The sequence below is a fragment of the Pangasianodon hypophthalmus genome, chromosome 16 (assembly GCF_027358585.1).
Source record: "Pangasianodon hypophthalmus isolate fPanHyp1 chromosome 16, fPanHyp1.pri, whole genome shotgun sequence".
Lineage (NCBI taxonomy): Eukaryota > Metazoa > Chordata > Actinopteri > Siluriformes > Pangasiidae > Pangasianodon > Pangasianodon hypophthalmus.
This window is the reverse complement of record NC_069725.1, coordinates 20,076,735-20,090,529: the sequence shown is the minus strand read 5'-3', so window position 1 is coordinate 20,090,529 and position 13,795 is coordinate 20,076,735. Positions and strand designations below refer to the sequence as shown.

Sequence of the window (13,795 nt, the reverse complement as noted above, 5' to 3'; positions counted from 1 at the left end):
GTCTCAAGTGTGGAAGAGGATCTTCAAAGAGCCCAGGCATAGACTGATATGGTTTGTGTTTTTTTGGAACACATTATTCCCACTCATTACAAGTAATTGCACTTCCACCCTTCTAAGGCTCCACTACATTTAAATAAACCTACAGTATTTTCCATGAAGGAAATTGTAAAGGATCCAAACCTCTTTTTCTGATTTCTTGGGCTCCAGCAAGGGGTGCCAATGTGCAATAGGTTTGCGCGGGTATGCCAGCATCTCATTCCAGTGGTCTCGGCCGAGGCCCTCCGCTCCACACCCAACACGGTTCACGCCAATGATCTCATTATGACCCACCCTGGAAAAGGAAGGGAAGGATAAGTATGTACACACCATGTCTAATATATATATATACCAGGTAATTTATATATATATATATATATATATATATATATATATATATATATATATATATATATATATATACCAATTAATATATAGCTTTCATTACTGCTAACATCAATAAATATATATTATAAATATAAATTAGTTAGCAAATATTATTTAATGAACGAATATCAGCATTTCTACCATAGCCCTATCGAATGCTCTGATTGGTCAGAAGGTGGTGATTATTTTCTATAACAGCAGCTCTGGCAATAGTATCAGCTGCAAGGTTTACGTTAATGCACCCATTCATATCGTTTCTATAGTAACAAGGACTTGTATGGCTGACGCTCCAGATACTCAGATCTTTTTAAAAACGTGTGTAATCATTAATATGGTGATGTTTTCTGCGAGGAGACGTATATTTAGCATTTTTGGACAGAGTCTTCAGTGTCAGTCCAGAGGTAAAGCTGTGAATTTAAGTTTTCCAACACAGGAAGATCTTCAGGACGGAGGGTTTTGAGTTTTGAAGGAAAGAGATAAAAAAAAGAGGCTGGTGAGGAAAAGACAGTTTACAGCTACAATAACGTAAGTGATAACAAGAACTAACTTGCTTCACAGATGTTCCACAGCATTAAATGATATTATAATTAACAACAAAAAAAAATATTCTTTAGATGACACACTTCAGGATCTGCTTCTATAAGAAAGTCATCAACTTTAAGGTGGTAATAGTAACTCTGTTTCATGTCAGGTCATATCACACCACTTCCTTGTTGATTACATTCTGTAACAACATGTTTTATTCCTCACTTAATACTTATAATATATACAGTATATACATATATGTGGCGTATGAATATGAATCAGCTAGTGTATATTTCAAATATAGCCATGTAAATATGAATATAATGTCATTAAAAGTTATGAACTCAACATATAAATGTGGAAATTGTAATGCTGTATAAAGCAGATGCCATATGCATATGTTCAGTCATCTGTTGTGTTGATATGTGTAACTGCAATTAGCAATAAAACTATATGTAATGTTCTTTTGCTATATGGTAGCCTTACTTGAGTCTAAATATCATGCAAACTGCAGTAACATTTCAACGTCTGTATAAACAGAGGCTTCCTGTGACTACCACTACCTTTTCCTGACCTTTTTCTCGGAGCTTTAATGTGAATATATGTGTCACTCTCTATTTTTCTCTCTGAGAATCTGGGACTAGAGACAAAAGCTCTTGTGAGCAAAACAAAATGAAATGTCAGAGTGCATGTTAAGGGACACTGAAGTAATTTTATCAAGGGCCGTATATTTAAGTTTGTCTAGGAAATTTTATGTTTTGATGTGATCTGTTGCAATCCATCATCTATTTAAACATGAAAAAAAAAAAAAAAGGTTTTATCCAGATGCAGCACATCTCATGAACTATGCCAGGATTTATAAAACAAGGCATGGTATTTTAGGTGCAAATTTATTTTTCTTTGTTGTTTCAATAACCTATAAAGGGCTAACTTGATCTCCAAGAAATTTACTCATTCTCTGCAAATCTCGTAATTTTTAGACTGGCTCACTTCATCTAGAACAGTGGTTCTCAATGTGGGGTTCAGGGGTCATAGCCAGGCGGTCTGTGATTTGAAAAAAATTAGTTACAGCCCAATAGTATCAAAATTATAACATTTGTTATTGACTGCTCATAGTTATTAGACTGTTTGATGGGTCAGTTGATTTGAATGGGTTTAACCCAAACCTCAGTAACTCATAAACCAGTCGCTTGTAATTAATGTCAGTTTGGATTTAATGTGTTCCGTCGGTGGAAGGTTCCAGAATAGGAAGCTCTATGGCTTTAATAAATATTATTGACAAAATATTATTGTACACATTTAAATAATGTTCACGAAATAAAAACGAAGGTCTGTGAAATTTATTTTACAGACTTTATTTTGTTAATGGGTTTGTGGTTGCAAAAGAAATTTGAGAAACCCTGGTCTAGAGAGCAAAATTCTGGATGTTCCACCAAAATATCCATAAACATACATCATATTCCTTTGGCAAGTACTTGCCTATCTCTTACCTAACAAGTAAGGAATAAACCATGACTGAGGTGTGCTGTTATAGGAAAATAATCCACGACATGGTGGTGTGATGCGGCCCAACACAAAGCGAAGTTATTGTTACAAACATGAAGTGGATAATTTTCCAATAACAGCAGATCCTGAAGTGTTTTATTCCACTTACACCACAGTAATTTGCCAATGCTTATAATTTATTATTATTAATGAATGACATATCGTGCTTTTTTAGCCATATATAGTTATATTTAACGTTGAGGAACATCCATGAAACAAGTTAGTTCTTGTTATAACAGCTAGAAACAATCATTTCCTCACCAGCCTCTTATTTCCTCTCTCTTGAAGTTAATATATGAAATTAAATTTGTGTCAAAAGAATAGACAAAAAAATTGTGTCAAAAGTATAGACAAAAAAATATATATATATGGCTACCCTTTTTTCATGATAAGACAAAAAAAATGCATTCTGTAATGTTACTGAGGAACCAGAAAGTGCAAATTCATCTATCCTGAAGACTCTAACACGGCAGAAAACCTCCTGACCTTTACAAAGCACTAACACTGGAGACTCCTACCATAAATTTGTATTTTTATTAACCACTGTTGAATGTCAACTATTTGACATTAGATATCAATTTTGCAGATGTTTATTCTAGTGCCTCTGTAAAATGTGATGCTTTCATGTAAATCGATGTGTGAATTAAGTCACTGATTGGAAAGCACTAATAACCTTCACTAATAACTAACCATGGTATTGAGTTATTAGGTCCGTACCGTTACAGAAGACCAAGACAGAATGAATAAATTCAGACACGGAAAACACTAAACCCTGAACTCTGAGTTTGCATGACTTTTACGCACAGATCGTAGTCCATGACGGAGATGTGCAGGCTGACTTGGTCCATGTTCTCTGGGGGGATGTCGAAAATGATGGCTTCATTGTAGGTGGGGTTGAGTGTATTCTTTTTGATGGTGGTCTTCTTCTTTTTCAAACGCTTCCCATCACAAATGAGAGACACTTTGACATAGGGATCTGTGCAACCACAGGGACACATTACTCTGATTTTACCATTAAAAAACAATTAGCAAATCACTTGCTGTCCTCTATGCAATGCCTGGTGTTCATTTTTTTAACGTAAAAATGAAAAGAAAATGAAAAACATTGGTTATTGCTGATGTAAAGAACCTACAGCTGAACAAACTGGCATCCTAATCAATGATATTGAATCGACCCAATATATAATACAATATAATACAACACAGTAGTCCAATACAACTGTTTTTTGTTTCATATGATGCAAATGTCTTTTACTAATATGTTTAAAATGTCTGGAAATAAGCATTTGTTTCCCACCACAGGCTTCAGGATCCTGAGTAGACACACTTGCATGCACCATGTTTCCATTTGGAAAACAAACTTGACCAAGATAGCTCAACTCAAGAGCTTGATAATGAACAGATGGATCAGGTGTGTCAGCATTAGGACAAAGCTTGAACTGTGTGGGGCAGGAGGTCCCAAGGACTGGATTTAAGAAGGCTTGCTCTGTAAGTTTGATTTGTTAGACTACTGACGAATCAACTTAGTATTCAGAGCGAGCCACTGAGATTGAGTGCTTTATTGGCCCAAGCCGTACAATACAGTCCACTATCATTACTGCATACTGATTTACCGATCAGTGGGAGATATGTATGATTTATTATTTTTGTACATTAGTCAGGCACAAAACTACTTCCAGCTCAAGCGGAACAAATTGGATGGGGACGTTTGACTCAGACACCAAATGTGCTTTGGGCACATTTTAATAGCTTGGGTTTACTGCATATGAATTAAATTTGCCAGTGACATGAAACATTTATTTTTTTCAAATGGAGTAGCGGACTGTCAAATATTGCTGCCATTTTAAACCATTATATAATGAGACGTTTAGTTTTTATATTCATTGCTTTGAGCTTACGTTGAATGCCATGCTATATTTGCTTGTGTGACATGGTTTTAATGATGTGTTGAAATACCAGAATAGAATTTGCCCTATTTCAATTGAGTTAATGGGGCATTGCTAGGAAATATTAAAAAAACAGATTTTGAAAAGTATATCATTGAGCATTTACATTCCTGAGTGGTACAGGGAGATTATTTTAATCAAAGTGAGGTCTAAGAGATATGAAACAATATCTTTAATAAAGTGGAACTGTATTACTCTTTCAAGAAAACTCTACCTGAATATCCTGTGATGTCCATGGCCTTGAGGTTCCTGCACTTGATAACAGTGAGTGTAAGTCTTCCAGCTGTAGGCAGGTAGCATAGCGAGAACATGATCTCCCCAAGGTCCACGCTCTCCTGTCTCACACACAAACACTATGTCAGTGTACTAAAAATCAACCTGTGGAAACATTGAATGAGCAGGAAAAGTGAGAGCAAGCTGACTCAGTGAGCTAGTGGCATGACGTATACTAAATTTTATACCTTCACCAACATGTTCCTTCACACAACAAGCTGGCAGCAAAATAATTTCCATTCATTAAAAATGACCTAAGTGTCAGAGAAACAAATATCATGCACATGATGACTTTAAGAAACCCCTGTCTTCTTATAGGCGAGACTATGCTATTCAGGGAATGTAGAATAATTATTATTAGAAATGTATGGCTCCTTTATCTAACATTATTTACTGCATTAGTTAATATTAAGAATGTACGTATGTCCATGACTAAGATGTGTGCTGGCCTGGGAAAACCATTCATATGGCAACATTTTATAGTGTATAGACTGTAAAATGATAGATTTTTCTAGCATTTTAAAGTCTGATTAACACCAAAAGTGAAAAAAGGAGAAAAATTGCACTGTGTCTGTGGCTCAGAAGCATCACAGACGTTTTGACAGCCGGTATCTGATTACAAACTGAATTGATTAGGCTTATGCCCATTTCACTACAGTACATAGTAGGGATATAAACCTCAGCCTTCCACACAATACAATAAGATTTCTATTTTTAAGGTAACAATTTGATATTTCACGATACGAATTAATCTGCTATGATACGATACAATTCAATTCATAAGGCAAAGGTAAATGAAGGGACTCTGCAAAAAAATTGGCTGTAATTCCTAAACGGTTAATGCAATATGTTTGTTAAACCCCTTGAATTAAAGCTGAAAGGCTACACTTCAATCACATCTTGATTGCTTCATTTCAAATCCAGTGTGATGGTGTACAGAGGCAACATTACAAAAATTGTGTCACTGTCCAAATACTTATGGACCTGACTATATAGTGTGTTGTGCTAGTATTTGCTCTAAATCAAGAAATCAACCCAGTGATTTATTAATCTGTGCGAAATAGTAGATGTCTTTGTTGATGTTGACTCTGAAACGGATTTGCTAATCTCAAAGAAAGCTGTTTAAATTAACATTTTCCTCACCTCACCCCACTTTGAATACAGAAAGATCTAGCTAAAACCTTACTTGTATTAAAAATACATCAAGTAATACGAGTGTTAGTTTTCTTGTGGTAAAATAATGCTCAAAGTTCATCAACGTTTTCCTCAACTCACCCCTCTCTGAATGAAGGAATACTGAGTTAAAGTGTTACTAATGTTTTTTTTTTTCTATGACACACACTTGTTAGCGGGCAAAACCTCTGTCTCGTTTGCATCATTAAAGCAGCAGTAGCCCTTCTTTTTTGTTTCTTTGTCAGATTCAGTTTCAAACTGGGAATAATTTGGCAATCAGACATAAGTATAACAATTCTGTGGCTCATACGTATGTGATTAGGCTCTGGGAAACATTTTAAGTGGGTATCTGCCGCTGTAGCTTGGCACTTCTGACTGTGACTGCCGGGGTGACTTTAATAGGCCTGTGACTCACTGCTGAGGTCTGAGTGGTGGGCTGTTTGGACAGATACCACCACCCTGGCCAATTAGTTCCTATACCTCTCTAAGAAAAGACACCACCCCAACTGGGTGCTAATTATCCATCAATACTGCTGAACATCTCTGACTTTTTGTCACTACACAGCCTTGGCACTTTAGCCATCACTTCCTCAAAGCTATTCCAAGTTCGAGCCAGGTCAAAAAAGAGACAAAAAAAACAACCCATCAGTGACAGCTTTAGACACTGAGCCCACCCGAGCCTGTTGGGATGCTAAGCGTGTAAGATGAAGAAGAAGGGCTGTTATTTAGCCAGAGTGCCTGAGTCAGTCTCGTTCTGACCACAGCATTAAGACTGGCGGAAACTCTAATCACTTTAAATGAGCCGGCTAAGCCGCTCAGGGATGGACAGGGGCCCTGACTCTTCTCCCGCTGTGGCTTAACGTCTGTCTGCACATGAAGTTGATTTGTGGAGCACCAATGTGTGTGCAAGGATGCTGTTAAAAGCTGCTTGAAGGAAGCTCCAGTAGTCACACTTGAGAATGAATCACTTGTAAAGAAAAAAGTACCTAGAAAGTAACACTAAGTGCACTTTGCTTTGATAGAATGGGAGGTACTGAGTATTACAGTTGACTACCTCTGATTTATCACAAGGGATTATGGTAAAAGACATGGATTCATGTGTGTTCATGTGTGCTGTAACAACCCGTATTCAAGAACTTAACTTTCTAAAGGCTACTCAGACGTCACATGGAGCCAATTCCATATTTTGCTAATTAATGAGATTAAATAAATACTGTGAACTGCATAAGCCCTTCTATCCACATCCAGAGATAAACATGGCACCACACCTAATATATAGACTAACAGTTACTTGTGCTGGCCACGCTTTGTGCTAATACACTTTATCAGAATGCTCCAATTATATTTTTGGAAATTGTATTCAGGATTTCTTTATCACTAGGCTGATCTGATCAAACATGGTTGTTAATTACCTGCTTTTGCTTCGAAATGCTGACCTATTACAAATATTAGCATCCAAATTCCAGCCTTTATATAAATTTATATACATTTATATAAATCTGATTGCTTAGAAGGTGCTGATTAATTTTCCATAACAGAAGCTCGGACTGTATTCCCGGCTGCAATTCAAATCCCAGGTTTATATTCATGCACTCGTTCAAATATTCTTTGTTAATATTTCTATAGTACCAGCTCATTCTTAAAAAACTTTGGAAGGAGTCTCCAGTGTCAGTACATTCAGAGGTAAAGCTGTTCCTCTAAGTTTTCACAATGTCAGAGTCTTCAGGGCAGATGGCTTTGGGCTTTGCTGTTTCTCTCTAATATGACAGACTGTTTTTTCACATCTTATTAACTTCAAGACAGAGAAATAAAGAGACACTGGTGAGGGAAAGAATGTTTACAGCTGCTATAATGTAAGTGATAACAGGAACTAACTTACGTGGATGTTCTACAACATCACAATATCTATAAATGTAACTATGAATGGATGAAATGTATGCCATGATCATAAATGTTGACAAATTGCTGGGGTATGAGAGGAATATAACATGATTTTATTGGAAATTAATCGTCTTTGGGCTGTTAACAGCTTTACATAATCCAGTCATTGATTATTTTGCTATAACAGTATGGCCTATTAAAAAAAAAAGACAATAAAAACTCTAAATCTATTCAATATTTGGAGGGCCCACATGCTACCTTCAAAACTGAACCAGTTTTTTAAAAATGGTGTGCTTAAAGACTTATAATAGTGCTAGCTTCATATTTTAATATTGTAGTAAGACCAAGAAAAATTTGAAATCATTGTTTTAATGCAATATACTCTGTTAAAGGTGCAATAGTCGATTTTTGAAATTTCTTACTTGTAAAAATATCATTAATAATGGTTTAATCCATGATCTCAGGACAAAATGTTATGTGGCTCAGAAAAGCCATTTGGAAAACTTACATCTGGTCTGGAATATTCGTTTGTTTTTGGATGGGCCTTGCTTTAGTCATTTTTATAGACGCTGTACTCTACGGGCCACTGTTCATCCTGGGGGCGGAGCTTTGTGAACATGGGTGGGAAGGAGGGGTGTATTTAAAAGAGTTAAAAAAATCAACGTGTAACCCACCTACTTAACTGTTAGAGAGCTAATATTGAAAAAAAATTGACTAATCTTACCTAATGCACCTTTAAATGCAGGTAGAAAGAAGAGAATTTGGGGGACGTCCCACAACCCCGACCACAAGATCGGTCCGAGGATTAAAATTCAAATGTTGTAAATGTAAATTCAAAAATTTTAATTCAAATGTTGCAAATGGGGGTCACATATTTGTGCTGTGCAATATTATATTTTACTCTATTAGGCGACTCCAATGTGGAACAGTACAAACAGATATTTAAGGACTTCAGTTGCTGCTCCTTACACACATAATGGAAAGTGACAACTGTTTTTTTTTCTATTGTTGTTTTGTTTGTGAGTGCTGACAGAAAATGCCCTGAATGCAACGCCATAAGAGAAGTGTCCTTTGAGCCTTTGCTAGGGTCTAAAATGCCAAACACATTATGCTTTCCAACTTGTCAATGAGCTAATTCGTGATGAAATAGTCACTGTAATGAACATGAAGCCATATCAAAGCTGTCTAATCCCAGCCTTCTGCTGGACTGCATGTCTCGTTAAATCTCTTGCATCATCGCTTCTTCTATAATTGAGTGCAGCAAAGTAGTTTTTTTTCCTTCACTGCTAGCATCAGTTACTAAGCATGAAAAACACAAGAACAATTAGTGCCACCACAACAGAAGCACGTTCATTTCACATCTTTTAGAAATAGAGTTATTTTGTTGGAGGAAATCAGCCTAAAAGCCTTAACAAGACATTTGTTCCTTTTTCAGTCTCATTGTGCTTTTCCTCAATCCATGCATTACTGAGGAACTCATGATGGCTGTGACTTTCCTTCATTTGTCCTTGAGTTCTTCCCATTAAGCAACTAATTGAGTGTAAAACAGCATGTTGTCTTAAAAGTCCACCAGAGCAATCCCCAAGATAAATGTTAGCATACATTGTTTGCAGTCTGTGAATCACTACCAAGGAAACTTTCTGTCATTAGCGGGTTTTATTAACTAAACACAGAGTCACAGGTGGGAATATTTATGACTCTTCTCAAGGATTTTTCACGCAATCTCAGAAAAGAAATGGTACTGAACTGTACCTTTCTTTGTCCTGTGGAACGGTACCTTCAAGAATATATTTTTTTTACTTTTAGTGTTTCATTCAGAGTTGAGACAGAAGTGCGGGACAGGAATTGTGTACGCTGATATTCAGACCACAAACCTAACTACAGACTTAACCGCTGTTCAGAAGTTGTGGAGGTGTGTCTGGGTTACACGCTATCACAATATGTCATGTACAGTAATGTAATATTTAATTAATGTCTTAGACTGTATATACACTGAAAAAAATATGGCATGACATTTGAAGCCAATATTAAATATGACATTGTTCATTAATTAATTAGCAAATATTTCATTATTATATAATTACTTAATTAATTAACAGCATTGTGCCTTTAAAGGCCACAAAAAGGGGAGACAGCATTTTAATCTGAGACATGGCTTATCTCACAGATATGGGCGTTTATGGGTACTAAACAAGTGAGCTGTAAGTGTATGACTGCACAGTCAGCTTATCTTTCAACTTCCTTTCCATGAGATCACATTGAATTCACAAAAACAATAGCATTATTTATTAATCTGGCAACTCAAAATGGCAAATTAAAAGTGTGCTGGATCAAGTGCTATTCTGTATTCTATATGTACTAGATCAAGCTGCTCAATAATGAAGGTGGAAGCAATACTGTTAAATTAAACCAAATTTCCAGTGAATAATTTGATGGTTACAACTAGGACTATATTTGCAGCAATATACTGGCAACATACTAGAATCCTATCTCTTTCAAACATGTATATCAGCATATTATCTCTGCTTTTATGTTACACCTTATTACATTTGACAGCAAAGGGAAAAAAATGCTATTTCCTTCTTCCTTCCTTATTCATTTTGCATTTCCCAGATTTTTTTTTTTTCTGGTTTAAAGGATGTGTTGTTAAAGAATTGTGTTGAAGGGTGCTGGTCTAGAGAGTACTGGAAAACCCAGTTTCTGATGCTTTTATTCAAGAAAAATCTGTCAGTAATAATGTAACTTTGGATTAAGTCACCAACTCTAAATAGTGTGTATGCATTAGCTGTAAAGGTTTATATAGTATACATCTAATGATAAAAGCTAAATAATATCCAACTATGTACTATCTTTAAATCATTCTTAAAGGTGCACTATCTTCATGTTTCCAGGTGAAAGATACTTACTTGTACAAAAGCTATAACCTTAAGGTGACAAGGAAATGTTTGATTGTGCAGAACAGTGGCACAGGTCGAAACTTACTGGACTAGTTTATGCATTGGGTGATTCTTGCATTGCCCTTATAGTTGATTGCTTGAAATGCCTGCTCTACAGTGTGCTCTAATGAAGCCAGATGATGAGGAGGTGTCTGACTTGACATTAATTAGGCTTGTGATCCAGGCTGAGGCCTCAGAAAAAAACTGAGAAAGTGCTGAATGCTGGAGAACAGATTGTAAGGTCGTACCAACAATGCTGCATGATAAATACAATTCATTGACTTTTCTTATCTGGACAAAACACATCTGCACTTTCGAGTAAGATCAATAGGGGGTATTTTTGTTTTCGATTAAGGGATCCTGTTTCTACCATAAACCATGCGGTTTTCTAAAGAACTGCAGGGAAAAACTGTCAAAGTGTAACAAATACTGTATATTGCTTGGAATTAGATTATTTGCTCAAACTGCTGCACATATACAAAGTCTCTCCTTATCTTTGGCATATTAAGTGGACATCGTAATTTCCAAATGAATTTGTTCAGTGGTAATTAACTTCACTGATGACCTTCATTGATATGCATTTTATTCCACGTGCTATGGTTTAGACTAGTATATGCATTTAGGTGTGTGTTGAAAGCACTAATTTGGTTCTTTTTCCATTAAAATGTTGCTGATAATATCGCTAACCCTAATAAACTAATTATAAAAATGATTATTGAAATGATATGAAAATGTACGTGCACTGGTACTGAAAGGAAGAAAAAAAAAAACGCTCTTACAGTGCTGGAGTACTGGATGTCCTTCCAGATGGAAGTCTCCCGGGAGAGATCTGACACCTCGAACAGGTTCTCCACTTCGACTTCACCGATCATGTCGTGCCGGGAGAAGCGGTCAAAGTCAAACACGCTGAGGTGGAGCTTCCTGGCGTGCAGCTCATCGTAGGGCACTGGGAACTGGAAGATTTCATCAAACGTAGGGTTGAGCGTCTTGCGGTGGACGCGCGTCTGGAACTTCTTACGGTCAGGCAGCAGGTAGATCTTGACGTAGGGGTCTGAACTGCCGCAGAGGTCTTTAGCCGGCAGGTCAAAGGCTTTGAGGACGTGGACCAGCAGTGTCTCGTTTTCGTAGTCATAGCGCAGTGAGAAGTTGATCTTACCACAGGTCTTGGCGCTACCTTTCTTGGCTGACTCTTCGGTCTCGAGCATACTCTGCTTGTAGAGCTCTGGCTTGATGCGCCCGATGCTTGTGGGCTGCTCGTCCATATCCACATAGTCGTCTCCCAGATCCAGGCTTCCCACCTGCATCTGCCGGGGCAGGTGACGTTTGAAAGAGCTGTGCCTGAGAATGAGACAGAGAGAACATTTCCATCTTAGATCCAGGATTTCACGGTCTTGGATGTGAGGCTGTGAGGCTGAAATTGTGTTCTGTACCTCACAGGATGAGGAAACAGTTGTTCTGAATCTTAGGGTTTTATTTAATAATATTAAAATTTATGCGTGATATGCAATCCTTTATTCACAATTGCGGTAGTGAAATTAATTTAGCCTCAAGTGCTTTATATTACTTCCACAGCAAAACACATTCATATCCAACATAATGTGATGGTCTTTGAGAATAGCATTATATGTCAAAATGCTAATTCACGACTGCAAATACTTTTTGCACTGAACAAAAATTAATGATCTCCCAGGTAACTGAATATGGATTAAACATCATCTAATTAATTAAATAAGTGTAAGGAGGGAATATGTCACAATTAAATGTCAAATGGTTTACTAATTATTTACAAATTAAAAATAAATAGTGCTTTGGGGTCTCTTGTGGAATCGTTGACAATACAAGCCAAATTGGTAATTGACATTTTAAATAATTACATGTGTGGTGATTTATAGTGCTGCTGAATTCTCAAATCTGATTGGTCAGAAAGTATCAATTAACTTTCTATTATAGAAGCTCTGACAACAGTGCAGGCTGAAAGGCTTGTTCTAATACTTTATTATTTTTGATGTAACAGCTAGTAGACGAGGACTGGTAATTGTTGATAGAGTGAAGTTTTCTGTAAGATGTTTAACATTTATGGAATGTTATTTATGTAATTTAGGGAATCTTTTGCACTACTGTCATATGATTCACTTTTTTATTAGAACTGTGTGCTAGTTGGCGCTGCACTGTAACTCACTGTGTCCATTGTCTTGTTTTGATCTTGTGCCATCTGCACATGTTTGCACTGTGCACTTTATGTAAATCTATGTAATGTCTACTGTAGTTCTGTGTTTTGTTTTATGTAGAACCTTGGTCCTAGAGGAACATTGTTTCGTTTCACTGTGTACTAACTAGCTGTATATGGCTGAAATGACAATAAAGCCAACTGACTTGACTTGACTTGACTTGAATGAGTGAGGTAATGACTGTTTATCACTGCCATAACGTAAGTGATAACAAGGACTCACTTATTTCGTGGGTCCTCCACAACAATAAACGTAACTATAAATGGAAAAATGTCATATTTTGAATAATAATCATTGGCAAATAGCTGTGGTGTAAGAGGAATAAAACGCTTTTAGACGTGCTGTCATTGGAAAATAATAAACTTCAAGATGGTAACAGTAACTCTGCTTCACTCTGAGCTGAGCCATTGATTTCTATAACAGCACAGCCTGTTGTGTTTTATTCATTACTTATTTAATGTCTGCCACTGCTTTTGAAATGATTATTAAGTCAAACTTAAAGGTGTAGTAAGCAACTTTACTTAAAGTTAGGTGAAGCTAGCTGTCCTTGAGTGTTCCCACTAACTTCATGCCTCCTAGCTCAGAATAGCTGAATGCTAGCGAAATAAAGGAGCTTTCTGAATTGACAGCAGAATAACTAACAGGCAGGGATGTTAGCGATGCCTTCTTGTCCTGATTGGTTAGATGTTGCTGGATAACATCATGGATTTTTCCTCCTGTTTAGAGTCCTATGGCACCACAGAGACTAGAGTTTTTTTTTACTCTGACTAGATATTTTATTAACAGTTAAGGAATGTGGGGCACAAAAGTACAGAAAAGTGTTTTGACCCAGCCTTTAACTTCCATATAGAAATTCTTTAATCAA

At 36.6% G+C, this 13,795-nt stretch overlaps 1 protein-coding gene across 1 annotated transcript in view; it reads right to left on the bottom strand.

The window, feature by feature from the left end:
• syt6a (synaptotagmin VIa) overlaps nt 1–13,795 on the bottom strand; it is a 69,195-nt gene that overhangs the window by 5,469 nt on the left and 49,931 nt on the right. Inside the window, exons 3-6 of the mRNA XM_026921359.3 lie at nt 11,482–12,040; nt 4,654–4,774; nt 3,298–3,469; nt 181–331 (exon numbers count right to left, since the gene is read on the bottom strand). Of these exons, the coding sequence (XP_026777160.1) occupies nt 181–331; nt 3,298–3,469; nt 4,654–4,774; nt 11,482–12,040 (1,003 nt within the window). The remainder of the gene's footprint in view (nt 1–180; nt 332–3,297; nt 3,470–4,653; nt 4,775–11,481; nt 12,041–13,795) is intronic.